General features: G+C 42.6%; 1 protein-coding gene across 1 annotated transcript; it reads right to left on the reverse strand.

Moving 5' to 3' along the window:
* Positions 1-352: 352 nt before the first annotated feature.
* NAAA (N-acylethanolamine acid amidase) lies at positions 353-25,960 on the reverse strand. The gene is made up of 11 exons (XM_055588825.1): positions 25,631-25,960; positions 24,881-25,045; positions 21,812-21,938; positions 15,686-15,776; positions 14,070-14,146; positions 9,854-10,026; positions 9,646-9,708; positions 8,346-8,412; positions 6,902-6,930; positions 1,261-1,369; positions 353-426 (listed from the first exon to the last, which is right to left on the reverse strand). The coding sequence occupies exons 1-10, from the start codon at positions 25,831-25,833 to the stop codon at positions 1,294-1,296; spliced, it is 1,071 nt and encodes a 356-aa protein (XP_055444800.1). The 5' UTR covers positions 25,834-25,960; the 3' UTR covers positions 353-426; positions 1,261-1,293.
* Positions 25,961-26,108: the final 148 nt, after the last annotated feature.

Raw genomic sequence — 26,108 nt, forward strand, 5'->3', positions numbered from 1 at the left:
TGCTTAAAAATAATTGCTGTTAATTTTATTTAAGGCTGGCAGATACTTCCAGAAGCACTTCCTAATGAATAAGGAGGTCTTACCTGCTCATTTCTTTATAAGCTGAGATATGACCACATAGGTATAAATAATGGTGAGAAGCTGGGAATAAAGCCTGAGAATATGGCTTGCCCTCTGAGATCAAAAAAATTATCTTTGAGTTGTTCAAGCTAGCATAGAAGAAGCTCAGAGAAGGTCAAGGCATACCTTGAAGAAAGGACGCCCATTACCCACTTTACCATGACAAGCTCCAGACGGATCCTCCTGCTCCCATTGCACAAGGTTGAAAAATTTAATGAGGAAGAAGCCTGTATTGGTCATAAAATATAATCTTTTCACTTTATTTTTTAAAGTGCAGCTCTTCAAAAAGTTCATTTAAAAAATCATCTGTAAGGGAAAAAAAAATAGGCTTAATTTAAACTGATTTTAATATCCTCATAAGTGAATGACCAAACATCAGTCTAGGTTTATAAACTTCACAAGATCCTTGCAATCAGAAAAGGTGTCCTGTCCATCAGTGGCTGCCAAGATGGTTTGATTTGAGGGGCAGCAGAAAGGACTCCTGCTTCTTCCTTACATCTTTCCTCTCACCTATAGACTCACTGATGCCTACAACAAATTCTGAGTGTCCTTGGTCCTTCAGGGTCTGTCTGCAAAGGAACTGGGCTTGCCTCCCTGTTACTTTGGACACACAGAAGTCTTACAGATATTTGCCCCTCTGTGTAAGTGAAGAGATACCACTTTGCCCTGAAAGCAGGTTTTAATAAAGGGCAAAGGTCACTGGGCATCAGATGATTAGCTTTCAATCAAACAATTAAAAATAAATACCTAATTGTGACAATAAGTACATGCTGTCACCTCAGTCATGTCCAACTCTTTGCAACCCCACGGACCGTAGCCCACCAGGCTCCTCTGTCCATGGGATTTTCCAGGCAAGAATACTGGAGTGGCTTGCCACTGGGGGATCTTCCCCACCCAGCGATTGAACCCAGGTCTCCTGCATTGCAGGCAGATTCTTTACCAGCTGAATCACCAGGAAAGCCCAATTGCAACAATAACCTGACACAAATGACAACCATACACCAGATACCTGTCAGAAAATATTATGTATATATTAATGTTGAGGATGCCACTGTCTTCCAGGAGAAATACCAACACACATCTACCTGCCCCTAGCCCCACCCCTTGGGGAAAAAACACAAAACAACAACTTTAGCAAACCTTCATAGAATAGGTGAACTCTCTCTTCTGCTTTTAACTCAGATTCCTGATCCTAGTCATGTACTTGTCTGGATTGGCAGCACTCATTACAGTAGTATAGATTGTATAGCTGAAAATAAAGAGAGGAATTTTAATATATACATCATTTTCTCTAATATCCAAAGAGGAAAAAAAAAATCCCAAGCCTTCCCCCTAACACTTGGGATCAGGGACAAGAATACAAATAGAAATCCACGTATGTCAGAATAATTAAAAGTTATAATTCAAGCAACCACACAAAGTGTTCTTTCCTATTCTGAAAACACTGTGGGAGGCTGAGCTTACATTTAAAATTCTCAGATCCCTCTGAGTTCCTCCGTGGCAGGAGGGAGAGCTGGCTTTGGCCTTCAGCCTCGTTCTGCCTGGCCCACAAGTGGCACATGTGTGGACACTCCCCTGTTACATCCAGGCTTCAACTGTGACACCCAGCCATCCCCCACCAGACACAGGACATCCACAATGGCTGCACACTGCCCTCAAGAGACCACCACCAGGAAGCAGACCACACAGGCCCTAGCAATGGCTTTGGTGCTGTTCAGGCTAAGAATTCCAGGGTCCTAGGTACTTGGGTCAGACTCTGAGTGGATTCCTTATATCATGGGAGAGTCAGAGGAAGGCCAGAGTGGGGCCCCTAGAGTTCAAGAATCAAGACCGGTGGCCCACTTGCTTAGATCTAAGGATGAAAAGTACAATGTCACTCATTCAACATTCTGCAGAGTAAGAGATCCCAATAACTTGTGTGTGTGCGCGCACACACACTCAGGTACTTCACTTCATTTCTTTCATCTACCTCTTGCCCCAGACACTATCTGGGATTCATGCTCAAAGCATCTGGAGCCAGGCTATTTAGGGATAGGTGCTGGCACCCTGCAGCTGAATCGTACACCGGACTGAAGACAGCACTATGAGCACATGCAGAGCTCATCCAAGGGTAATGAAGGTTCCCAGAACAGGATCTCAGTTACTTATTTGGTCACAATTCTATTCTGCATCACTGCTGCAATATTTCCTCTGCTGATGGCCACAGCAGAGGATGGTGTTCTACTGCAGGGGCATGTAATTTTGTAGCACAGCACAAGGGGGAAGCATAGAGATAACTGCTTCTGTTCAGACATTTCTATTAACCTCACACATAAAATAGACTTTAGTTCAGTTCAGTTCAGTCACTCAGTCGTGTCCAACTCTGCGACCCCATGAATCGCAGCACGCCAGGCCTCCCTGTCCATCACCAACTCCTGGAGTTCACTCAAACTGATGTTCATCGAGCTGGTGATGCCATCCAGTCATCTCACCCTCTGTCATCCCCTTCTCCTCCTACCCTCAATCCCTCCCAGCATCAGGGTCTTTTCCAATGAGTCAACTCTTTGCATGAGGTGGTCAAAGTATTGGAGTTTCAGCTTCAGCATCAGTCTTTCCAATGAACACCCAGGACTGATCTTTAGGATGGACTGGTTGGACCTCCTTGCAGTCCAAGGGACTCTCAAGAGTCTTCTCCAACACCACAGTTCAAAAGCATCAATTCTTTGGCGCTCAGCTTTCTTCACAGTCCAACTCTCACATCCATACATGACCACTGGAAAAACCATAGCCTTGACTAGACAGACCTTTGTTGGCAAAGCAATGTCTCTGCTTTTGAATATGCTATCTAGGTTGGTCATAACTTTCCTTCCAAGGAGTAAGCGTCTTTTAATTTCATGGCTGCAATCATCATCTGCAGTGATTTTGGAGCCCCCCAAAAATAAAGTCTGACACTGTTTCCACTGATTCCCCATCTATTTTCCATGAAGTGATGGGACCAGATGCCATGATCCTAGTTTTCTGAATGTTGAGCTTTAAACCAACTTTTTCACTCTCTTCTTTCACTTTCATCAAGATGCTTTTTAGTTCCTTTTCACTTTCTGCCATAAGGGTGGTGTCATCTGCATATCTGAGGTTATTGATATTTCTCCCAGCAATCTTGAATCCTTAGTTGATAGTAATCATTACATGTAAAGGGCCTGAGAGTCAGGGATCTGTGTTATTTCTGATTCAGGGATCATTATCATTTTAAGGTCGTTCCTTTTGGATTTTCAATTAGACAGTAGAGAAAAATGCTTCTTGGTAAACTTTAGAATTTCTGACAAATCTCTTTTGACAAAGCATTTCAGATGCCATTTAAACATTTGTAGTCTTTTAACTCAGTAATCCTACTTCTGGGAATTAGGCCAAAGAAAATAATAAAAAGCGGGGTGGGAGGGGAATAATGTACTAATAATATTTATTTCAGAGTTTTATTTACTTTACTTCAGAGAGAAAAATAACAACTGAATAATTTTTAACTCAATTATACTACATTTGATTGTCTATGATGAAACCATTTAAAGTTATATGGGCTGTTTACAGTATGGAAACTGCTTTATTACAATAAATATTGATTATACTATTAATCTGTAGAAAACATCATTTATATAACTTTTAAAAACTATAAGAACACAAAAATAGGTTTTCATATATATTTTTTAAATGAATATTGAAAGGGCAATATTGTGCCCTAGTGGAAGTGGGTTGGAGCTGACTCCGGGAGGCTAGTGAGAACCAATGGTTAAATATTCAGGAAGGTTATGAGCCAACTGTAATCCTGAAGTAGGTCAGGGTAGGTATTTACACCACGGAAGTCAATACATGCTACAAATCAGGAGAATCTTTTGTTTTTGCTCTCCCTGCCCTCAACGAGCTAGTTCACTAATACAGTACTGGGTCATTTGTGACCCAAATAACTCATTTGTTAGAGTGGGAAAATACTAATTTGTTTTTTCTGTTTTTGGCTGTTAGAATATGTTTATAGGAAATTTTTAACAATTATATTTTTATCTGCTGCTGCTGTTGCTGCTAAGTCGCTTCAGTCGCGTCCGACTCTGTGCGACCCCATAGACAGCAGCTCACCAGGCTCCCCCGTTCCTGGGATTCTCCAGGTTTGGACATACTTAAAAACAATTCCAAAGACATATATTCCTGTTGCGGTGCAAAGTGAGAAGAGTAACACCAGTTTTTAAAATATCATTGTAAACATACAGCTGATTCACTTTGCTGTACAGTAGAGACTAACATAACACTGTTAAGCAATTATACTCTAACAATTTTTTTTTTCTTTAAAGAAAGTGTCATTGTACCTAAGGAATCTTAGAACACCCAAATACTACAAAAGTTCTTTCAGAGGCCGTCAGGAAAACTGCTGTTTTACAGTTGTGTAAAAGAGGATCCTTTCAAAGAAAAAAATCAATTGGGTATTTGAAACTAAAACTCACTTTACAAATGTTATCTGTACTAGACTATTTCTTGAAGAATACCGTTTTAATATTCTTGCCTTGGAGAAAGAAGCAAGGATGAAACAAGTGGTGCTGGGAACTCTGGTCAACCACTTGTAAAAGAATGAAACTAGAACACTTTCTAACACCATACACAAAAATAAACTCAAAATGGATTAAAGATCTAAATGTAAGACCAGAAACTATAAAACTCCTAGAGGAGAACATAGGCAAAACACTCTCTGACATACATCACAGCAGGATCCTCTATGACCCACCTCCCAGAATATTGGAAATAAAAGCAAAAATAAACAAATGGGACCTAATTAACCTTAAAAGCTTCTGCACATCAAAGGAAACTATTAGCAAGGTGAAAAGACAGCCTTCAGAATGGGAGAAGATAATAGCAAATGAAGCAACTGACAACTAATCTCGAGAATATACAAGCAACTCCTACAGCTCAACTCCAGAAAAATAAATGACCCAATCAAAAAATGGGCCAAAGAACTAAATAGACATTTCTCCAAAGAAGACATCCAGATGGCTAACAAACACATGAAAAGATGCTCCACATCACTCATTATCAGAGAAATGCAAATCAAAACCACTATGAGGTACCATTTCACGCCAGTCAGAATGGCTGCGATCCAAAAGTCTACAAGTAATAAATGCTGGAGAGGGTGTGGAGAAAAGGGAACCCTCTTCCACTGTTGGTGGGAATGCAAACTAGTACAGCCACTATGGAGAACAGTGTGGAGATTCCTTAAAAAACTGGAAATAGACCTGCCTTATGATCCAGCAATCCCACTGCTGGGCATACACACTGAGGAAACCAGAAGGGAAAGAGACACGTGTACCCCAGTGTTCATCGCAGCACTGTTTATAATAGCCAGGACATGGAAGCAACCTAGATGTCCATCAGCAGATGAATGGATAAGAAAGCCGTGGTACATATACACAATGGAGTATTATTCAGCCATTAAAAAGAATACATTTGAATCAGTTCTAATGAGGTGGATGAAACTGGAGCCTATTATAGAGAGTGAAGTAAGCCAGAAAGAAAAACACCAATACAGTATACTAACGCATATATATGGAATTTAGAAAGATGGTAACAATAACCCTGTGTACGAGACAGCAAAAGAGACACTGATGTATAGAACAGTCTTATGGACTCTGTGAGAGAGGGAGAGGGTGGGAAGATTTGGGAGAATGGCATTGAAACATGTAAAATATCATGTATGAAACGAGTTGCCAGTCCAGGTTCGATGCACGATACTGGATGCTTGGGGCTGGTGCACTGGGACGACCCAGAGGGATGGAATGGGGAGGGAGGAGGGAGGAGGGTTCAGGATGGGGAACACATGTATACCTGTGGCGGATTCATTTTGATATTTGGCAAAACTAATACTATGTAAAGTTTAAAAATAAAAAAAATAAAAAAAAAAAAAAGAAGCAAGGATGATGAGAAAGTAGGAAATGCTGGGCTTGGGAATTTATTGAAGTATAAGAAGGAGACAGGACTCTGTATTGACTTGCTTCCTCTTTTATATTAGTAAATTAAGCCCTGCCTCACTGATTGTTGATAAGGCAATCAGGCATCACTGGGAGGGGGAGGGGGCCCTGAGGAGTGGGCTATTGGCCCATTTAGCCTTGCTAAGATGGTGACAGTGGACCTCAGAGAGTCCTGTTCAAGTTTGGCGGGGGCTACACATCAAGTTTAACTAAGAGCCTCCTGTGGCAGCGGCAAAACAGCCCAGCGATTCACCTCAGAAAAGGAGGTGGGTGAAATCCCAGCCTGTAGATCCGAGAAGCCATAGCTCACAGAATGCTACTGTCAAGGGCACAGGCTAAAAGAGAGTCATTCAGTTAGGCACTGAATCATCTGTGAAATGAGGATGAGGGTAGCAGAAACTCCCCGGGGAGATAAAGGAAAGCCAAAGGTGGCTATAGTTTAGTCCTCAGAGAGATGTGAAGGAGCTGACAACCAGGGAGGGTGGCCCCCAGCTAGCAGATGGATTTAGGATGAACATGTCATGCCCTCTTCTTCCAGATCACCCTATCCTCCTTACCTCTGGTTTTCTCCATGGACTTCCCACTTGACATGGTACATGAGTTTATCTTCCCCTCCCTGCCTCCTCCTGCTCCTGCCAGTAGAATGCTGGTCCCAGGAGAACAGAGACTTTGTCACTGTTGTGTCCACAGCACCTAGACAACCTGCTCTGTGGGAGCCCTCAGGTCCCTGCTGAGCCAAAAAGTGCATGAGAGAGCCTACCGTGCTGGGGTGATGCATGACGCATGCTTAACACATCACTTACTTGTTATAAACTGGAAACACTGATAAGACCTGCATGGGAAAAATCATATTAAAAGACATTTACAAATACATAAATTTAATTTTAAAAAAGACTACTAAAAACTTAAAAAGATACATGCACTCCAATGTTCAAGGCAGCATTAGTTGCAATTACCATGATATAGAAGTAACATAAGTGTCCATCAACAAATGAATAAAGAAGATGTGATAAATATATGTGTACTCAGTCATGTCCAATTCTTTGCAACCCCCTGGACCTCTCCTCTGTCCATGGGATTTTCCGGGCAAAAATACTGGAGTGGGTTGCTGTGTGAATACACACACACACACACACACACACACACAGTGGAATACTGCTGCTGCTGCTGCTAAGTCGCTTCAGTCGTGTCTGACTCTGTGTGACCCCATAGACGGCAGCCCACCAGGCTCCCCCGTCCCTGGGATTCTCCAGGCAAGAACACTGGAGTGGGTTGCCATTTCCTTCTCCAATGTATGAGAGTGAAAAGTGAAAGTGAAGTCACTCAGTCGTGTCTGACTCTTAGTGACCATACTAGTTAACCATAAAAAGGAATGAAATATTGCCATTTGCAACAACATGGATGGACTTGGAGGGGACTCTGCTAAGTGAAATAAGGCAGAGAAAGAAAAATATAGTATGATATCACTAATATATTGAATCTAAAAATTAAAAATGAATGTATATAGCAAAACAGAAACAGACTTATAGACAAGAGAACAGACTAGTGGGGAGAAGGAAGGAATGGAAGCAAATTAAGGGTATGGAATTAAGACATACAAACTACTATATAAAATAAGATTCAAGGATATATTATAAAACACAGGAAATATAGCCAATATGTTATAATGACTAGAAACAGACTATAACCTTTCAAAACACTGTGTTGTATGCTGTGCTGTGCTGTGCTGTACTTAGTTGCTCAGCCGTGTCCAATTCTTTGCAGCCCCAGGGAGTGTAGCCCACCGGGCACCTCTCTCCATGGGGATTCTCCAGGCAAGAATACTATGTTGTATACCTGAAGCTTATATAATATTTATAGCAAGTATACTTCAATAAAATACTACTATCAATAAATCAAAGACTATTAAAAGGTAGGAGAAATACATGCAGAATATCTACAGGAAAAAAATAACTTTGGTTTATCTTGGGGTGATAGTTTTGAAACCTTTCTTTTATTTTTTCTTTTAAACAAATGAACATATGTTATGACTATGCCTTTTTTTTTTTTTAACATGCAGAAAGGTTAAGATGGACACATTAATCTACATGGTTACAAGCTCAGAAAATGTCATCTGGCTTTTCTTTTACATGTTTTCAACCAGGTAAAACTTTAACAGTGTTTGATTTCAGAGAATTTTTTTTTAATCACTATTGAGAAAGACACCAAACATCCTGGGTAAAAACTGGATACTGTGATACAAGTTACCTGGAAGAGAGTCTCCAGGCTGAGGTTGGCCTGGCCCGTGGCATTCAGGGCTTTGATGGCAGGTGTCCTGTAAGGACAATGATCAAAGGTCATCTGGTACTTCAGGAAACCCTGAGTCCCTCCAGCTTTCATCTGGGGAGGCTCAATACAAAGCCTAGTCTCAGTATCGCCCTTTCCTCTGAACAGACGCTGGCCCCCACGTATGTGTGCTGCCTTGCCTCAGACCACCATGGTAAAGGCATTCAAGAGCCTGGCCCAGTGGCCCCATCTGCTCAAGGAAGCAGGATGGGGAAAATGTTTGCTGTGACCTGAACCGTTGCCATCCAACATATGGGCCAGTAAAATCAAGGAAAAGTATATGACTACTTGCTCTTTGGGGACACACTGAATTATAATTAAAGAGTTTTTCAAAATTAGAAGGGACATTAAGGCACCCAGTTTTATTTATTTATTGTTGTTGTTTGTGTTTTTGGCCACGTGCAGAATCTTAGTTTCCCAAACAGGGATCAAATCCAGGCTCCCACACAGGATTTCAGAATAGGCTTTCAGCACAAAGTTCTGAACACTGGACCCCCAGGGAATTCCTCAGTTTAAGTTAGGAAGTATCTTCCTTCCCAAAATAGTCTTACATAGAAAACCATGAATCTTGTTCCATCATTTCCTTTTAAAGATGAGTCAACAACAGAGAGACTTACAGACTTAGAGAACAAACTTATGGTTGCCAGGGAGGAAGGGATAGTTAGGGAGTTTGGGACGGACATGTACACACTGCTATATTTAAATGGGTAGCCAGCAAAGACCCACTGTATAGCATAAAGAACTCTGCTTAATGTTATGTGGCAGCCTGGATAGGAGTGAGCTTAGGAGAGAATGGATACATGTATACATTCAGCTGAGTCCCTTTGCTGTTCACCTGAAGCTATCACAACATTGTTAATCAGCTATACCCCAATACAAAATAAAAAGTTTTAAAATAAAAAAGGGGTGGGGGTGGGGGAGATAGGTCAACAGAGGCTCAAGAGGCCACCCAGTGAGTCATCAGCAGAGCTAGTGGTGAAATCTAGGGTTCCTGCCCCCGAGGCCAGAATTACCCTTGTCCTCCCAACTCCCAACCAGCTTCCTGTCATGCTCTCTACCACATACTACACTCTCCCATCCTGGCCGAGGCACTGGCCTGGGGCCCAGGTACATCTTCTGGGAGGGGAGAGCATCTGTAGTCCTTTCCATTTCCTGGAGCAGGAGGGGCACGTTCTCCTGACCACAAGAAAACACTGCAAACCAGGCAGTGTGCAGAGCCTACCTTCGGTCATCTCCTTTAGGCACTGGCTTCCAGTGGTCATAATTTGTCTCAACTCGGAACCACCTGCAACAAAGCACATCATCCTGAGATCAATTGGGACACAGCTAAAGAAAAAAAGCACATATAAAAATAAACAGTATCTCTAGGCTCATCAATTTAAAAAAAGGATTATTGACACAAAATGACCAGAGCCTTTAATTCTACTCACTCTCCATTTAAAGGATCTAGAGGCCATATGTCTGCAGGGCCACCTCTGTTCCTTGTGATGACCACTCCCTCCCTGGGGGATGTGCCGCCAACAATGTAATAAACATCAGCAATAAGCGGAGTCTGGGCCAGTTTGTAAATAGCTGCTTCAAAGTTTTCTGATTCACTCAGAGTCTGAACAGAAAGACAAACCTGCATTAGCATCATCATAGTTGTCACTTACCCACACCAGGTGATGGACAATTGGTCCAAAACACATGCTCCTGCTCTATGAACCCATGGCTATAATCTTGAACTGTTCTGACCTCATTCCCTCGTCATCAGGGCTCCTGAGATGGAGGAAGCTCTAGTGGAAAGGCAACAGCAGGAGGGTTTTTCTCACAAAAGAAGAGAACTTTGACATGTTATTTTGGGTGAGAGGGCTTCCCTTGTGGCTCAGCTGGTAAAGAATCCGCCCGCAATGCAGGAGACCTGGGTTTGATCCCTGGGTTGGGAAGATCCCCTGGAGAAGGGAAAGGCTACCCACACCAGTATTCTCACCTGGAGAATTCCATCAACTGTACAGTCCATGGGGTTGCAAACAGTTGGACACGACTGAGTGACTTTCACTTCACTTCACTTGGGTGAGAGACCCTGCTCACCAAAACAAAGGCTGTATGATTTCAAGGCAGATCACCCTTGCAAAGGTCTCCCCATGTTCTTCACTGATTTGTTCTCTCTGCAGGCATTTCTTGAATACCTATACTATGTGTCAGGCACTGTGCTGCTGTGGCAACTGAGCTGTCAATACGATGGGCCCAGTCATTATTCTCCCCAGACTTCCACAGATGAAAGTAAAGTCAACAGACAATAGTGACACAATGCAATGAGTGTCACCACCAGAGAAGGAGATGCTGCGGAAGTCACAGCAGGGGACTGGTCCTTACCCAGGCCATTGAGTAGACCTCCGAGGGAGGTGTCACATGAGCTGAGGTCAGAGAGACAAACAGAAGTCGGACCAGAGAAAGCAGTGATTGTGAGGGGTTGGGAGTGGGGGTGGGGAAGAGCTTCAGCTCAATGGAACACATTGGCAAAGGGCTGGAGAGGAAAGACAGCATGCTGGGTTAGAGTGGCAAGCTGAACTGGACTTCCTGAACACTTCCGCAGGTCCACAGCACGGATGGCTAAGGGGATCACTTTCCAAATCTTCTGCTTCCACGTGTACTCTTTCCTCAAGCTGATCTTGCTGCAGAATGTCCTGGCTAGAGGGCCAGTCCCTCCCACCTACACCTTCACCAACATTATTTCATCACTTTTAGAGGGTACAGCCATCTCACCATCCTGAATAGTGCCAAAGTCCAATGTCAAGGGTAGGGAGAGGGGCAAACAAAAGAATGATTCAAAACACTGGTGTCTGCAAAGGTGCCATCATTCAGCATCATAAACCATTAACCACGGCAAGCTTTGTGGACTTTTCCCAGCCTTATGTGTATCGCTTGCTGTCAGGGTAGGGTAGTGAGACTTGAGTTGGTTTGTTCTGAACTTGGCAAAATTATATGTGAGGCAATAGGAGATGATATTGTGATGGGATACGTGATGGAATATTTTTTGGATTATGTTACCTATAGCATCCTCTAAGTGCTAGCGAAGAATTCATTGCCTCTAACAGAATTCTGCAAGAACAAAGCAAAAGAACATCAGTAAGAAATACTGAAAGTAGCTGGACTTTCCTGGTGGTCTAGTGATTATGACTCCATGTTTCCAATTCAGAGGCCATGGGTTCGATCCTTGGTTAGGGAACTAAGATCCCACACGCCACATGGTGCAGTCAAAAAAAAAAAAAGAAAGAAATACTGAGGGCAGTGGTGACTGCTATTATTCACCCTAGTGGCACACTGAGGGGGAGATAGGAAGCTCATCTATCTCAGGGAACAGAGGAAATGGAGTGACTGCTAATGGGTGCAGGTTTCTCTTCAGGGGAATGAAGATGTTCTAAAACTGACCATAGTGATAGTTGCCTATCTGTGACTTATACTAAAAACTAGTGAGTTGTATACTTTAAAATGGATGAATAGTATGGCATATGAATTGTATGGCATTACTTCAATTAAATATACATCTACCTTATGACCCAATAATCCCACTCTTAAGTACTTATGTAACCAACCAAACTGGATATAAGTTTACAAAAAGACTGGTACAAGAATTTATACAGCAGCCTTATTCATAGGCACTGGACCACCAGGAAAGTCCAGCTACTTTCAGTATTTCTTACTGATATTCTTTCCCTTTGTTCTTACAGAATTCTGTTAGAGGCAATGAATTCTTCGCTAGCACTTGGGGGATGCTATAGGTAACATAATCCAAAACATATTCCATCACGTATTCCATCGCAATATCACCTCCTATTGCCTCACATATAATTTTGCTAGTTCAGAACAAACCAACTCAACAGCCCCAAACTGGAAATGACCCAATGTCCATTTATGAACAATAAAATGGATAAATTGTGGCATACTCGTACAATTGAATCTTCTTCAATAATAAAAAGGAATGAACTAGTGATACCAATAAGGATGAGTCTGAAAAACATGCTGAGTGAAAGAAAAAGAGTCTATTTACTACAATTTGGGGTATATGAATTCTAGAACAGGCAAAACTTTTTATACTGATAGAAGTCAGAGTGGTGCCTGGCAAGGAGGTGGGGAGTCAGAGAAGGTTGGAAGTTGACTAGAAAGGAGCACTAGGGAAAATTTCCAGGGACATTTGGAAACATCTGCCAACTAAAAACTGTCACCCACTGTGTGCCTCTACAAAGATCAGGTCACTAGCCACTGCAGTCGCTGACCTTCAATATACCCTGAAAGGAGTTCAAGGTGGAGAGATGAGGAATGAGGCATTTTGTGCTCCGGAAAAAACCGGCAGAACAGGGCCTTCAAATAGTTACTTTCAGGAGAAGATTTTATGAGCCCAATTCTTTCATTTCCTCATACCTAGAAAAGCATTAAAATAATCAATGATGACATCTGCTCCTTATGACTAGCAGCAAGCCTCTGCCAAAAGAAGTGCTTGACAGCCTGTTCCCCCTTCACTGAAATCATGTATTATACTGATCTTCCCCCCATCTCTTGGAGCAGTTTCTCAGAGATATCTGAAATGATGACTCCCTGGCTATACTCCTCATTTTGCTGCAAATAAAACTTAATTGACAACTCTTACATTGTACATTTTATTTTAGTTGTTAGGGTCTATATTTTGTGTATGTTTGGTGGTTACATGGATGGATAAATGAGTGTGTAAAATTGCCAAAACACACTGAATAAAACCCTTGATATTTCTGCATTTTATTATATGTAAATTATAAAATGAAAAAAAAACTCTTGGTATTTAGATTCCCCTGGAAAGATTTAAATTATAGTTTTATTTTTAAACGTCAATGCGTCCAATACACTGGATTTTTGCAGCTTTTTAATCTTAAGATAAAATACTTTAGAAGTCATCTTAAAAATATGTGAAGGGTGCAGTGTTTATTAACATATTTAGGGAATATTCAAATAAAAAGTTTAGGAAAATTTCAAGCCTAGAGAGTCTTGATTATTTACAGCAGGACAAGGAAAGCCCCAAAAGGCTAAAAGGGAGACAGGGCCAGCTCCTTTCACCAGAGGTGTGCTTCAAAAAAATGTGCTTTCAATTTATACATGACTTGGAACTCTGCTGACTAATAGGTAATGTAAAGCCAGATGTTCCTTTTGTTGTGCATAGAGTTATCTTCTAACACATTTGTTTTGCTTATTAAGATACTTGCCGATGGAGATGAACGCATTTGCAGTTGGAGATTCTAAAAGAAGGGTACATCTACATCCTTAGAAAAGCTTGATCTCTTATCGCAATCAGCTATTGTGGAAAACCGGAGCCTATGACAAAGATTCTCCTTCTTGACCAAACTCTCGCCAGGCACCTTGGAGTGCAGCCTCTTCACGCTCTGTGCGTGCTATGTGCTCAATTGCTCAGTCATGTCCAACTCTTGCAACCTCATGGACTGTAGCCCTCCAGGTTCCTCTGTCCATGGGATTCTCCAGGCAAGAACACTGGAGTGTGTTGCCATTTCCTTCTCCAGGGGATCTTCCCAAGCCAGGAATGGAACTCGCATCTCCTGCATTAGCAGGTGGGATTCTTTACCACTGAACCACCAGGGAAGCCTTGAGGGTGAGGTGAGCTTGACAGTAAAAAATACTCACAGTGCGGATAAGCCAGCTGACCGGTGAGTGTCTCTGAAAAAGGGCCGCGATCATATTCTCCCACCACCAGCCTTTATCTGCCAAGGAAGGAATCATAATGTTGACACACACTAGAATTGCTGCCCCAGAGGCAATCGTTCAGGCATTTTAACTCAATCTTAGCAGGCTAATGATAGAACTAGTTTTCATTAGATAAAAGAGGTTTGTTTTTTTTTAAATCTGCTCATACCATAACTATCAGTTAAACAATCTGAGCCACAAAATGATGGAAGCAAAGCCCCTTTTGTTCATTCTCTGTAAAACTTCAGTAACTGTCATGCTGTGGTTTGGGTACCACTGGTTGAGAATTAGTCTCATTCACAGCTGACACTTAAGGAAATGAAGAAATATAAGAGGATAAAGAACTATTATGGACACAGATACATCCTCAACCAGCATCTTCTGGTCAGGCTTATATAAAAAGGTAAGAATACATCAATGGAAATGAGACTCCTGGTACATGTCTTTCTCCTTTATTCAGCTGCAAATTCCCGAGGACAGAGACCAAGGACAGAGCCGAGTTTTCTCAGGGTTTCCCACATGTTGGGTAACTGAGTGGTGTCCCCTGAGCTTTGGGGCATGGCAGTGGGCTGTATAATAGAGCAACGAGGCAAGGACCCAGGATATCAATTTGAGAACCATCTCTCCCATCTACTAGCTGTCTTCACTTTGTAGCTTCAGTTTCCTCTTTTGCATAATAGATCCAGTTAATGAAATCAGCCCTGCCTAACTAACAGGACTGCTGGGAGGGTCTAATGAGAGAACTTAGAGAAAATGCACAGAAAATGGTAAAGTGCTTTATAGATGTTGTTTGTGTAATGCCATCACTATATCCTCTGATGACTGCAATCGTTTCCAGACAGTCTTCTGTATTCATCTTAACCCAACACGATCTAGCCTCTATAGAGCAACCAAATGAAAGTTAAGAATGTAAAAGCAAAACAGATCTGTTCACCCCGGCCTAAAATCTTCCTGTGAAAGTCACTCAGTTGTGTCTGACTCTTTGCGACCCCATGGACTACTGGAGTGGGTAGCTGTTCCCTTCTCCAGGGGATCTTCCCAACCCAGAGATCGAACCAGGGTCTCCTGCATTGCAGGTGGATTCTTTACCAACTGAGCTACCAGGGAAGCCCCAGAATCTTCCTAGGGCTTCCATTTTGCTTAGAACCCAAACTCCTCCTCACAACCCTGCACCTGGCCTCAGCCTCCTTCTCCATCTCTAATATACTCCCCCTTACTCCATCCTGTAGCCACATTACAGTCCTGTTTCTGGAATTCCTCGCCCAGGTTCTGTAGACCTGGGTCATGTAAGTCAAGCCTTCCCTGACTCTATCCCTGTAGTACTTGCTCCATGCCCAACTTCATTCTCTACCACATCTTCCTGTTTTACTTCCTTGGGAGCACTTATCAGTAGCTGAAATCATGTTCATTGCTCACATGCACTCTGCCCACCTTCCCCCACTGAACAGAAGCATGGGACATGGAAGGTGTTCCGTGTGCTCTGTTGGCTGAGTGAATGACGTGCTTGGATAAAACTGAACAGGGATAGGGCTAAAAATGCTTGGGAGTTTGAGTACCTCGTTCGTCACCAGAAATTGTAAACTTGTGTGGACTCTGACCCGTCCATAATCCTACATAGCCAACAAAGGTGGTTCCTGTGTAGGCAATCTGAAATCAAGAGATAAGACATCATCTCATTACGCCAACCAAAAGGACTTTGAAATACCTGTTTTGCCCCCAAATTTCATGGATTTCTTTTTTTAAGTTCCATCCTAATACTCTGAAATAGCCTTCTAGATTTAACTTTGAGGGCCCAGGGACAGAAGTCAGTGGATCTGTGACCTTGGATGAGGAAAAAAAAAAGATACATCTTAATTTTCACTAACTTCTAACTGAAATTTTACTCCCTCTGTAATGAATAAATGCAAGAACTCGTGTAGTTATAGAGTGTCTATGGTTTCATCACCAGGAGAAATTGCAGGTATTTTCATTTACATAATGGCATCATACATACATATCTTGAAATATCATTCATACTTATCACTATTCTGCATTTATGGTGGAGTTATTAGACCCATTGTTAAATTTTACTAGCTAATGTGTTAAGAAAAGTATAATATAGAAATAGCTGTATTTCAACATAACTGGTTTCTTCACAATGTTGTACATTTCATGTATTTATAAAACATTATTTTAAGACGGGATCAATAAGCTTCATCAAACTGCTCCATACAGAAAAAAAGAAGCTCATCCTAGAAGTAGCAAATGGGCTTCCATTTAAAAACTTGTCTTGACTCAATTATAAGAAATTAATATCATGCTCTTATAAACTCTACAAAGTAAAGGGAAACAAGTAAAACTGTTTAGTAATAATCAAATTTAAATTTTAATTATGAAGAAAATTTTTACATCTTTCACTTAATCCCCTGATTATTCCATGAGTTGTAGGGATTACTCCCAGTTTATTTATTGTTTCTTTTTTTTTTTGCTTTGCTCCCACTTTAAATTAAAGAAATGAACGCCAATGACTGCAAGACATTACTATATCCCTGAGAAAAAAAAAGACACTCTACTAGCTATTTCAGACACCAGATTTCATTTTTCTTTTTTGGGGGGGCCACATCACATAGCATATGGGATCTTAGTTCCCAGACCAGGGACTGAACTCACACTCCTTAAACTGAAGGCACAGAGTCTTAACCACTGGAACCACTAGGGAAGTCCCGAGATTTCAATTTTCAAAGAGGTACTTAGAAGAGTGCCCAGCTTATATGGTTCACTAAAAGTGAACTAATATTCTTATATTTTGAGAAATGAATGGACATAGCTTCATTTTTTCTTAAAAAGCTGAATTTTATGCCAGTAACTTTTCATTTAGCTGTATATTTCCACCTTGTTCGATTGTAAAACAATTTAAAGTGGCTAAATTACAAGAGAAAAGTAGTGGCCTCAATTTTCTAAATGACCTCTTACCCAAGACACACTGAGGGCCTTCCATGAATTCTCCCCATTTCCATGCATGGAGGTAAAATGGTAACAAGTCTACTCATTATTAAAGCCTTTGCAAAATGTAACTATAGGAAGAAAAAAGTAATCATATGGTCACTTCATTTTCATGATACACTCACATTCATGTAACTTTTGAAGAGTTCAGAAAATTAAAGTTATAAAAATCAAAATCAGTTGCAGTTTCCCAGATATTTTAGAATATGTAATTATAAGATAGAATTTGTAAGATATTGTATCTTGTAGCTCTGAAAGATAGCTTTTATTTCTAAATTTCTACACTTTCAATTGGGCTTCCCAGGTGGCCCAGTGGTAAAGAATCTACCTATCAATGCAGGAGATGCAGGTTCAATCCCTGGGTCGGGAAGATCCCTTGGAGGAAGAAATGGCAACTCACTCCAATATTCTTGCCTGGGAAATCCCATAGACAGGGTAGCCTGGCAGGCTGCAGTCCATGGGGCTGCAGAGTCAGAGATGACTTAGTGACTGAGCATGCATGAATGCTTTCAATTGTTTGTGACAGGTCATTTTGCATAGACTCTTAGCTGGGGCAGGAGACTAATTTACAGTCTGAGTTTTGTGGAGAAACAGCTTGAAGGTTGAAGGCCTGGGTTTGGTCCCACCTCTGCCTCATCTCCTCCTGTTGCTTGGAGCAAGTCACTGTCTAAGGCCCGGCCCTTTCATCTGGCAGATAAAAATGGAAGTACTGATTTGAGTCTGCTTCACAGGGCTGCTATGCAAATCAAAAGAAGCCCTGTATCTGAAAATACTTTCAAAACTATGACTACTAGATAAAAATAAGAGCTTAATTCAGTTCAGTTCAGTTCAGTCGCTCAGTTGTATCCGACTCTTTGCGACCCCATGAACCGCAGCACACCAGGCCTCCCTGTCCATCACCAACTCCCGGAGTTCACCCAAATCCATGTCCATTGAGTCGGTGATGCCATTCAACCATCTCATCCTCTGTCATCCCCTTCTCCTCCTGCCCTCAATCTTTCCCAGCATAAGCGTCTTTTCAAATGGGTCAGCTCTTTGCATGAGGTGGCCAAAGTATTGGAGTTTCAGCTTCAACATCAGTCCTTCCAATAAATAGCCAGGACTGATCTCCTTTAGGATGGACTGGTTGGATCTCCTTGCAGTCCAAGGGACTCTCAAGAGTATTCTCCAACACCACAACTCAAAAGCATCAATTCTAATTTCACGGCTGCAATCACCATCTGCAGTGATTTTGGAGCCCCCAAAAATAAAGTCAGCCACTGTTTCCACTGTTTCCCCATCTATTTGCCATGAAGTGATGGGACTAGATGCCATTATCTTAGTTTTCTGAATGTTGAGCTTGAAGCCAACTTTTTCACTCTCCTCTTTCACTTTCATCAAGAGGCTCTTTAGTTCTTCTTCACTTTCTGCCATAAGGGTGGTGTCATCTGAGTATATGAGGTTATTGATATTTCTCCCGGCAATCTTGATTCCAGCTTGTGCTTCTTCTAGCCCAGTGTTTCTCATGATGTACCCTGCATAGAAGTTAAATAAGCAGGGTGACAATTTACAGCCTTGACGTACTCCTTTCCTGATTTGGAACCAGTCTGTTATTTCATGTCCAGTTCTAACTGTTGCTTCCTGACCTGCATATAGGTTGCTCAAGAGGCAGGTCAGGTGGTCTGGTATTCCCATCTCTTTCAGAATTTTCCACAGTTTATTGTGATCCACACACTCAAAGGCTTTGGCATAGTCAAGAAAGCAGAAATAGATGTTTTTCTGGAACTCTCTTGCTTTTTCGATGATCCAGCTGATGCTGGCAATTTGATCTCTGGTTCCTCTGCCTTTTCTAAAACCAGCTTGAACATCTGGAAGTTCACGTATTGCTGAAGCCTGGTTTGGAGAATTTTGAGTATTACTAGCATGTGCAATTGTGCGGTAGTTTGAGCATTCTTTGGCACTGCCTTTCTTTGGGATTGGAATGAAAACTGACCCTTTCCAGTCCTGTGGCCACTGCTGAGTTTTCCAAATTTGCTGGCATATTGAGTGCAGCACTTTCACAGCATCATCTTTCAGGATTTGAAATAGCTCAACTGGAATTCCATCACCTCCACTAGCTTTGTTCGTAGTGATGCTTTCTAAGGCCCACTTGACTTCACATTCCAGGATGTCTGGCTCTAGGTCAGTGATCACACCATCGTGATTATCTGGGTTGTGAAGATCTTTTTTGTATAGTTCTTCTGTGTATTCTTGCCACCTCTTCTTAATATCTTCTGCTTCTGTTAGGTCCATTCCATTTCTGTCCTTTATCGAGCCCATCTTTGCATGAAATGTTCCCTTGGTATCTCTAATTTTCTTGAAGAGATCTCTAGTCTTTTCCATTCTATTGTCTTCCTCTATTTCTTTGCATTGATCGCTGAGGAAGGCTTTCTTATCTCTCCTTGCTATTCTTTGGAACTCTGCATTCAAATGGGTATATCTTTCCTTTTCTCCTTTGCTTTTCACTTCTCTTCTTTTCACAGCTATTTGTAAGGCCTCCTCAGGCAGCCATTTTGCTTTTTTGCATTTCTTTTTCTTGGGGATGGTCTTGATTCCTGCCTCCTGTACAATGTCACGAACCTCTGAGCATAGTTCATTAGGCACCCTGTCTATCAGATCTAGTCCCTTAAATCTATTTCTTACTTCCACTGTATAGTCACAAAGGATTTAAAAGCTTAATTATTCAATGGATAACTTGTTATTGGGCAGATAACCTGTTCTTTTATTTTTTAATGTTTATTTATTTGGCTGTGCTAGGTCTTTGTTGCAGCATGCAGGATCTTTGGTTGTGTCATCTTTTTTTTTTTTTTTCAGTTGCAGCATGCAGGATGCATGCTGACCAGAGATGGAACCTGGACCCCTGCATTGGGAGCATGGAGTATTAGCCACTGGACTCCCAGGCAAGTCCCAGGATAACCAGATAACCTGTTCTTAATTTAGCAAAACAATTTATTGGTCATGAGCCTTCATCAGAAAGACAATACCCAAGTGTAAACAGTTAAATTTGATAATAATAGCCTGAGCACTGAGAAAGTGAAATGAAGTCACTCAGTCATGTCAGACTCTTTGCGACCCCGTGGACTGTAGCCTACCAGGCTCCTCCGTCCATGGGATTTTCCAGGCAAGAGTACTGGAGTGGGTTGCCATTACTTTCTCCCAGGGGATCTTCCCAACCCAGGGATCAAACCCAGGTCTTCTGCATTGCAGGCAGTCTCTTTACCCTCTAAGCCACCAGGAGCACTGAGAAAAACCAAACCAAAAGACTATTTCCCATGGGAGCTCTAGGAGCAACAGAAACAAATGAAACAACTGTTGGATAGAGTGAGTCTAGAGTGAGCAGTTGATTTTTATTGCACTTATGTCAATTTTTAAGAATTTTTTCTTACTGTAAAATAATGGAGAAAAGCATAAAGTAGTAAAAGAAAATAATTAGTGTCCCCTCATTCAGTAATAATTACTAACATTTTGTCAGATGTCCTTTCAGAATTTATTTTCATGGATATTCTGTCATTGCTACCACTTAAAACCATTTTTGAAGTAAATCTTCAGCTACAAATCAAATTGGTAATAGTGCTGAAGTGAAGGAATGAAATTGGGAAAAGGAGCAATTTTCACCTTAAATTTCTGTACTGTTTGAATGTTTATGACAAACAATTATTGTTTGTAAAAGCAAATGAGTTTTTAGTAAATGAGTTTGTAGTATTTGTGACTCAACCTCTAAATGCAAAGAACAAATGAAATAAAATCCTTAAACAGTGTTCTCCCCACAAAGCCAAGATCTGACTTTTGGATGCTCTGCTCTGTTTCATGGCAATGATATGCTTTAGGTATTCAGCGAACACTGATTACTACTATATCCCTAAATATGTACACAGAAATGTGACAATAGTACACATTTGGTTGTACTTTTAAAGAAAATAAAAAGATTTAAGTATAATTTCTTAAATATTAAAAAGAGAGTAGTTTGGGTCAATTATAGTTGTAAAGAACTATTTATTATTTGGCCACTATTTATCAAGCATCTACCTTATGCTTGCATAGATCACTTCATTTAACCTTTATAACTATCTCCATAAAGTAGTTATTAACCTCTCTGAGCTGTAATCTGCAAAATGGGTATAAGTAATTTCTCAGGTTCACAAAGGGAGTAACAGAAGTAAGATTCAAACCCAGCCCTGTTAGATCCCCAAAGTAGGTTTTCCTAGCCACTGTGCTATCCAGCCCCTCCCTATTCTAGCAGCAGCCTGAACATGGAAAAGCAGAGAGCTGACTTCGTATTGTAAGTAGACGATTGGGACTTCCCTGGCCGTCCAGTAGTTAAAATTCTGCCTTCCAGTGCTGGGGGTGCGGGTTCCATCCCTGCTAGGAAACTAAGATTCTGCATGCTGAATGGTCCAGCAAAAAAAAAGAGAAAGAAACCAAGTAGATGATTGATCATACCGCCATAGAGATTTCCCTAGGGAAAAGTGATTGAGCTCTGTAAGTAGGTGCTCAATAATAATAAATGACTCTCATTTCTACAGGCATACTTGATGCAAATCTCTCCATAGTTTTGTTTTTCCAGGAGGTTGATGTTTTTTGTATCTTAAATTGATAACACACTTAAGCTGCAGACCATCTAAGTGATGCCCAACCAGTTAGCAAGTCTCTGATTTCTGAATCTCACACTGTACGGACTATACCTGCCCATTCTTTATGAACTGTACATCCAAAGTCAAGTTGCGTAAGAAACTTCCAAAAACATAATCCAGATTCCGGCCATGGTAAATGTGGCCTTTGGAGTCCTGAGCCACAATACTGGTGCAGAATCTGGGAAAAGGGAAAAGTTTAACACGAGTGAACAACAAAAACAAGAAAAAGGAAATGAACTTTTTATTTAAAAACTAAGTCCTCAAAGTGTTTTTTTTTTTCCCCTTTTATAAATAACACATATGCTATGTAATCCTATGGATTCATAATTCAAGATGAAAAAGACAACTGGACACAGCTCTAGTGCTTCTTCAGTGTTACTAGACCTTTGCTCTCAGCACACATGACATTGAAAATATACTGAGAGAGAATTTCATCCTAAATCTAAATCTGAAATGGACCTATTCTGGGCTCAGTGAGATCACTTAAATTTGCCTGTTCCTCTGCTTGGAAGCATGTATCTATTTAACATGCAATTCAAAGCTGGTTGAAGCTCATCTCTCTTCCAAATTTCTCAGAACAAGTACAGTGGCATCAAACTATTCTGCCTCATAAATTGCTTCACTTTCTCTTCTTGAGAAAGGGGTGAACAATTTACGGGTTTAGCACTTTTCCAGTCCTCCTTAGGGCTCCCTGCACAGAGCTAACAAAAGAATCTTTTAAGAACTACCAGCCAGAGAGATGTATTTTGAGGAAAAGTGGAAGAGGTTTGTTAAGATGTCTAAATGTCCATATTCCCTAAGAATATGTAATATTACATAAAAATATTTAAATATATCATGTTCAATTCTAGGGCAGGGGAAAGATACACACACACATACACACACACAAACTGAGAGTAAATATCTTGAAGGATGGATGGTCATTTCTGAGTAACAAGATGGTGGTTAATTTTCTTTATTCTTTTCTTTATTAATTTTCCATAATGATTACATAGTACTTTTATAATTAAGAGGAAACAAATTTTACTTTTTTGTCGTTTAAAAAAGGAAGCTTGGTCAGGTTTTAATTTTTTCCAAGGTTTCTGGTGGCACCTTCTTGGCAGTGGTGCCAAGAAGGAGACAAAAGAGACGGAGGTTTGATCCCTGGGTTGGGACGATCCCCTGGAGAAGGGGATGGCTACTCACTCCAGTATTCTTGCCGAGAGAATCTTATGGACTGAGGAGCCTGGCAGGCTACAGTCCGTGGGGTCATAAAGAGTCAGACAAGACTGAGCAACTAAACCACCACCTCCACCATCAAGATTTCTGATCTTCAAAGAGTTCATGTCAAGAAGGGAACTGACAGAACACCGGAAGCAGATAAAGTTTGTAGACTTTCTGTCCAAGGTGATTTTTTAAAATTGGGGGGGCAACAGTTCTTCTGTGTCATGCCAAATGTTTTTCATGAGAGGCCCCCAAGCACAGGTGACAACTAGGGAGCTGGGCTCTGCGCTGGGAGATGCGCCACAGTGCACGGGGGACAGCGCTTTTAGCAGCAGCTCTGATGACTCAACATGCACCTGACTTTCAGCAAATTGTCCCCTTTGAGGCTTGGTTTCCACATTACAAAATGTAATACCATCTCCAGGGCCTCATACCTAGGAGGCTCAATAAAGGGTAGCTAGTCTTACTTAAGTCTGAGCAAACTCCAGCCTGGCGTGCTACAGTCCATGGGGTCACAAAGAGTCAGACATGACTTAGCAACTGAACAACAGCAACCACAGTCTTGCTTAATCTTATGCAAAAAGTCTTATACCAGAAATGAGGACAAAACATTTCCTTTGTTAATGCTAGTGGAATCTGGTGGTGCTTTTCCTGGTCAGGCAATTCAGTATATACCTTAAAATCAAATCCAAAAGTTAGAATTTCTTTACTAGAACTTTTGCTTTAGTTGGTTTGAATACAGTGACTCCAACAAAAGAAGAGGAAAATGAAAATAACTGATTTTTTTCACTGAGACAGTCACGTCAGAATAGGAAAAAGATAGGGGTAGGAGACGAAGAATGACAAAATTAACTTAGGTCAATTGAAAAGCACTTTAACAAATTTGTGTCTATTTGTGTCTTAAAACATTTCCCTGAAGAGAATGGCAGTCACAGTGATTCTTAACCTATCCTGCCTAGGTATTCTAGGAGATGCCAAGAAGCAGCAAAGTTTCATTACCTAAAGGGAAAAAAAAAATGTTTTTTTAAATATCTTTTGCAGGCAGAAGTTATAAGTATCTAAAAGATGTTACTAGATGAAGCTGGTCTGGTGGCAAAACAGTAAGTCCTGAAGACAGAAATCAAGTCAAATCTCTCTTACTTCCAAGACCTGTTACTGAGCCCACAGACTTGAGGCTCCCCCCTCACTCTGCCTGGGATCAACCACACACTTCGATTGCTTTCCCCGGTGTGCACCACAGCCTATCATGCCCACTGCGGGTATCAAATACCCGCTAGGCCTACAAGCCAGAACAGTGTACTGTGCTCCCACCCGCGGAGGAAATGGGCTGAGAAAGAGGAGTCCTGATCACTAGCCATGATGAACATGGAGGGATAAAGTCAGAGAAACAAATGAATGCTGGGACAACCCCCCGACTATAAGGTTGGACCGTCACTGGGTTAACTTAAATGGGGGATTATTTCAAAACTTTCCTGGGAGACTACGTGTTAACAGAGTTTTGAAAGTGGGAGGCTACCCGGATTGGAGAAGGGAAAAAAGGGGGTTTCAGATCCAAGAACAGTTCAGTGTTGAGGTCAGAGAAGGTGCTTTTCTTCTTGAAGCTCATAATCTGCTGCTCAGACTCACCCAGAGAAGCAAAGAGGAAGCACTGTAGGTTTCTGGAGAGCCCGGTCAGCACCCTCTTTTTATCACACTGAAAGCATATCTCCTCCCACTCAAATGTCGCTGGCTGCTGCTGCTGCTGCTGCTGCTAAGTCGCTTCAGTCGTGTCCGACTCTATGCGACCCCATAGACGGCAGCCCACCAGGCTCCCCCGTCCCTGGGATTCTCCAGGTAAGAACACTGGAGTGGGTTGCCATTTCCTTCTCCAATCCCCGCTAAATCGCAAATTAATCCGCGCTAGCGCTGCGCACTCACGCGCTGAACTCGTAGGCCAGGTTGAGAAGAATGCAGTCAACCAGGGTGAAGTCCAGGGCGTCGCACACGCCGCGTATCTCGTCGGCGAAGGGCTGCGGCAGGAAGAGTTCCAGCTCCGGGACGACTTTTCTGATCAATGCAAGGACCCACTGCGGGACATAATCTCTAGAAAGGAAAAACCACTAGGGTGTCTGATCTGCTCGGAGGTCGGTACTATGCGTGTGTACTGGGGGTGCTGGGGGGTACCTAAAGCTTTCGTTCTCGGGGTGAGTTCTAGATGCCTCCCTTACCCAAAGAGCTGACAATCCAGGTCTAGCCAGCATCACCCGAACGCGGAGTCCATGAGAGAAAAGAACATCCAAGAGCGGGAAAGAGGGCGACGGAGAGTGGATCCCAAAGGGGTGAGCCTGGGGTCCCTCGAGGCCTGCTAGGAGTGCGTGGGGGTGCGTTCCCTACTCTGTAGCTGAGCAGCCGGGGCGACAGCCTGGTTGACAATACGCGCGCCACCTTGATCCAGAATGGCTGGTGGACGAGGATGCCATTGGTGACACCTGACTTGAAAGTTAAACCAGCTGCGCTGGGTCACCCCCAACCCCGACGCTACCGGCCTGGAGCAGTGGCCAATGCCAGTTCTGGGCGCCCCTACCCGCTGCCACTCCAGACGCCCGGGGATTGGAGAGTGTTTGGGCAGCACGTGTCTGGGCTTTCCCACACTCCCACCGGCGCCCGCGCCCCCTCGCCCGCGCTCACCCGATGATGTGGGCCATGGCAGAGTGCAAGAAGTCCCGGTCGTAGTGCTGCAGCACTGGCAGCCAGCGCAGCTGGGGAGCCGCGTCCAGGCTCACGTTGAAGAGCGGCGGGGCAAGGGGAGCGGCGGCGGCCGACACCCCGGCTCCGGCCAGCAGCAGCAGCAGCGCCAGCGCCGGGCGCGCACTTGGGCCGGCGGCTCTCATTGCTCGGCCGACCGCAATTGGGACCCTGCGGCCACCCGCTGCGCCCCGGAGGAGCTCTGAAGGAGGAGAAGGCGGAGCCTTGGGGCTGGAGGGGGAGCCTGCGCGCCACTCGGCCCGCTTGATCACCGGGACCCGGAACTAGGAATAGAGCTGCCTCTCTAGCCTCGCCTGTGGGCTCCCGCCCGGATGCCTCCTTACCACGCCCCCATCCCCGCCCCCGGCCAAGTGTGCGGCGGGGTTCCAGGTCCCGGGATGCTAAATGCGGCCGCCGGTTT

Source organism: Bubalus kerabau, chromosome 7 (assembly GCF_029407905.1).
Source record: "Bubalus kerabau isolate K-KA32 ecotype Philippines breed swamp buffalo chromosome 7, PCC_UOA_SB_1v2, whole genome shotgun sequence".
NCBI classification, from domain to species: Eukaryota; Metazoa; Chordata; class Mammalia; order Artiodactyla; family Bovidae; genus Bubalus; species Bubalus kerabau.

Coding starts and splice junctions, on each gene's coding strand:
- NAAA (XM_055588825.1), bottom strand. CDS start 25,833: ATGAGAGCCGCCGGCCCAAGTGCGCGCCCGGCGCTGGCGCTGCTGCTG. Junction 21,939..24,880: donor CTGGCCTACGAGTTCAGCGC/GTGAGTGCGCAG, acceptor CCCTTTTCCCAG/ATTCTGCACCAGTATTGTGG. Junction 14,147..15,685: donor AATTTCTGGTGACGAACGAG/GTACTCAAACTC, acceptor CTTCCTTGGCAG/ATAAAGGCTGGTGGTGGGAG.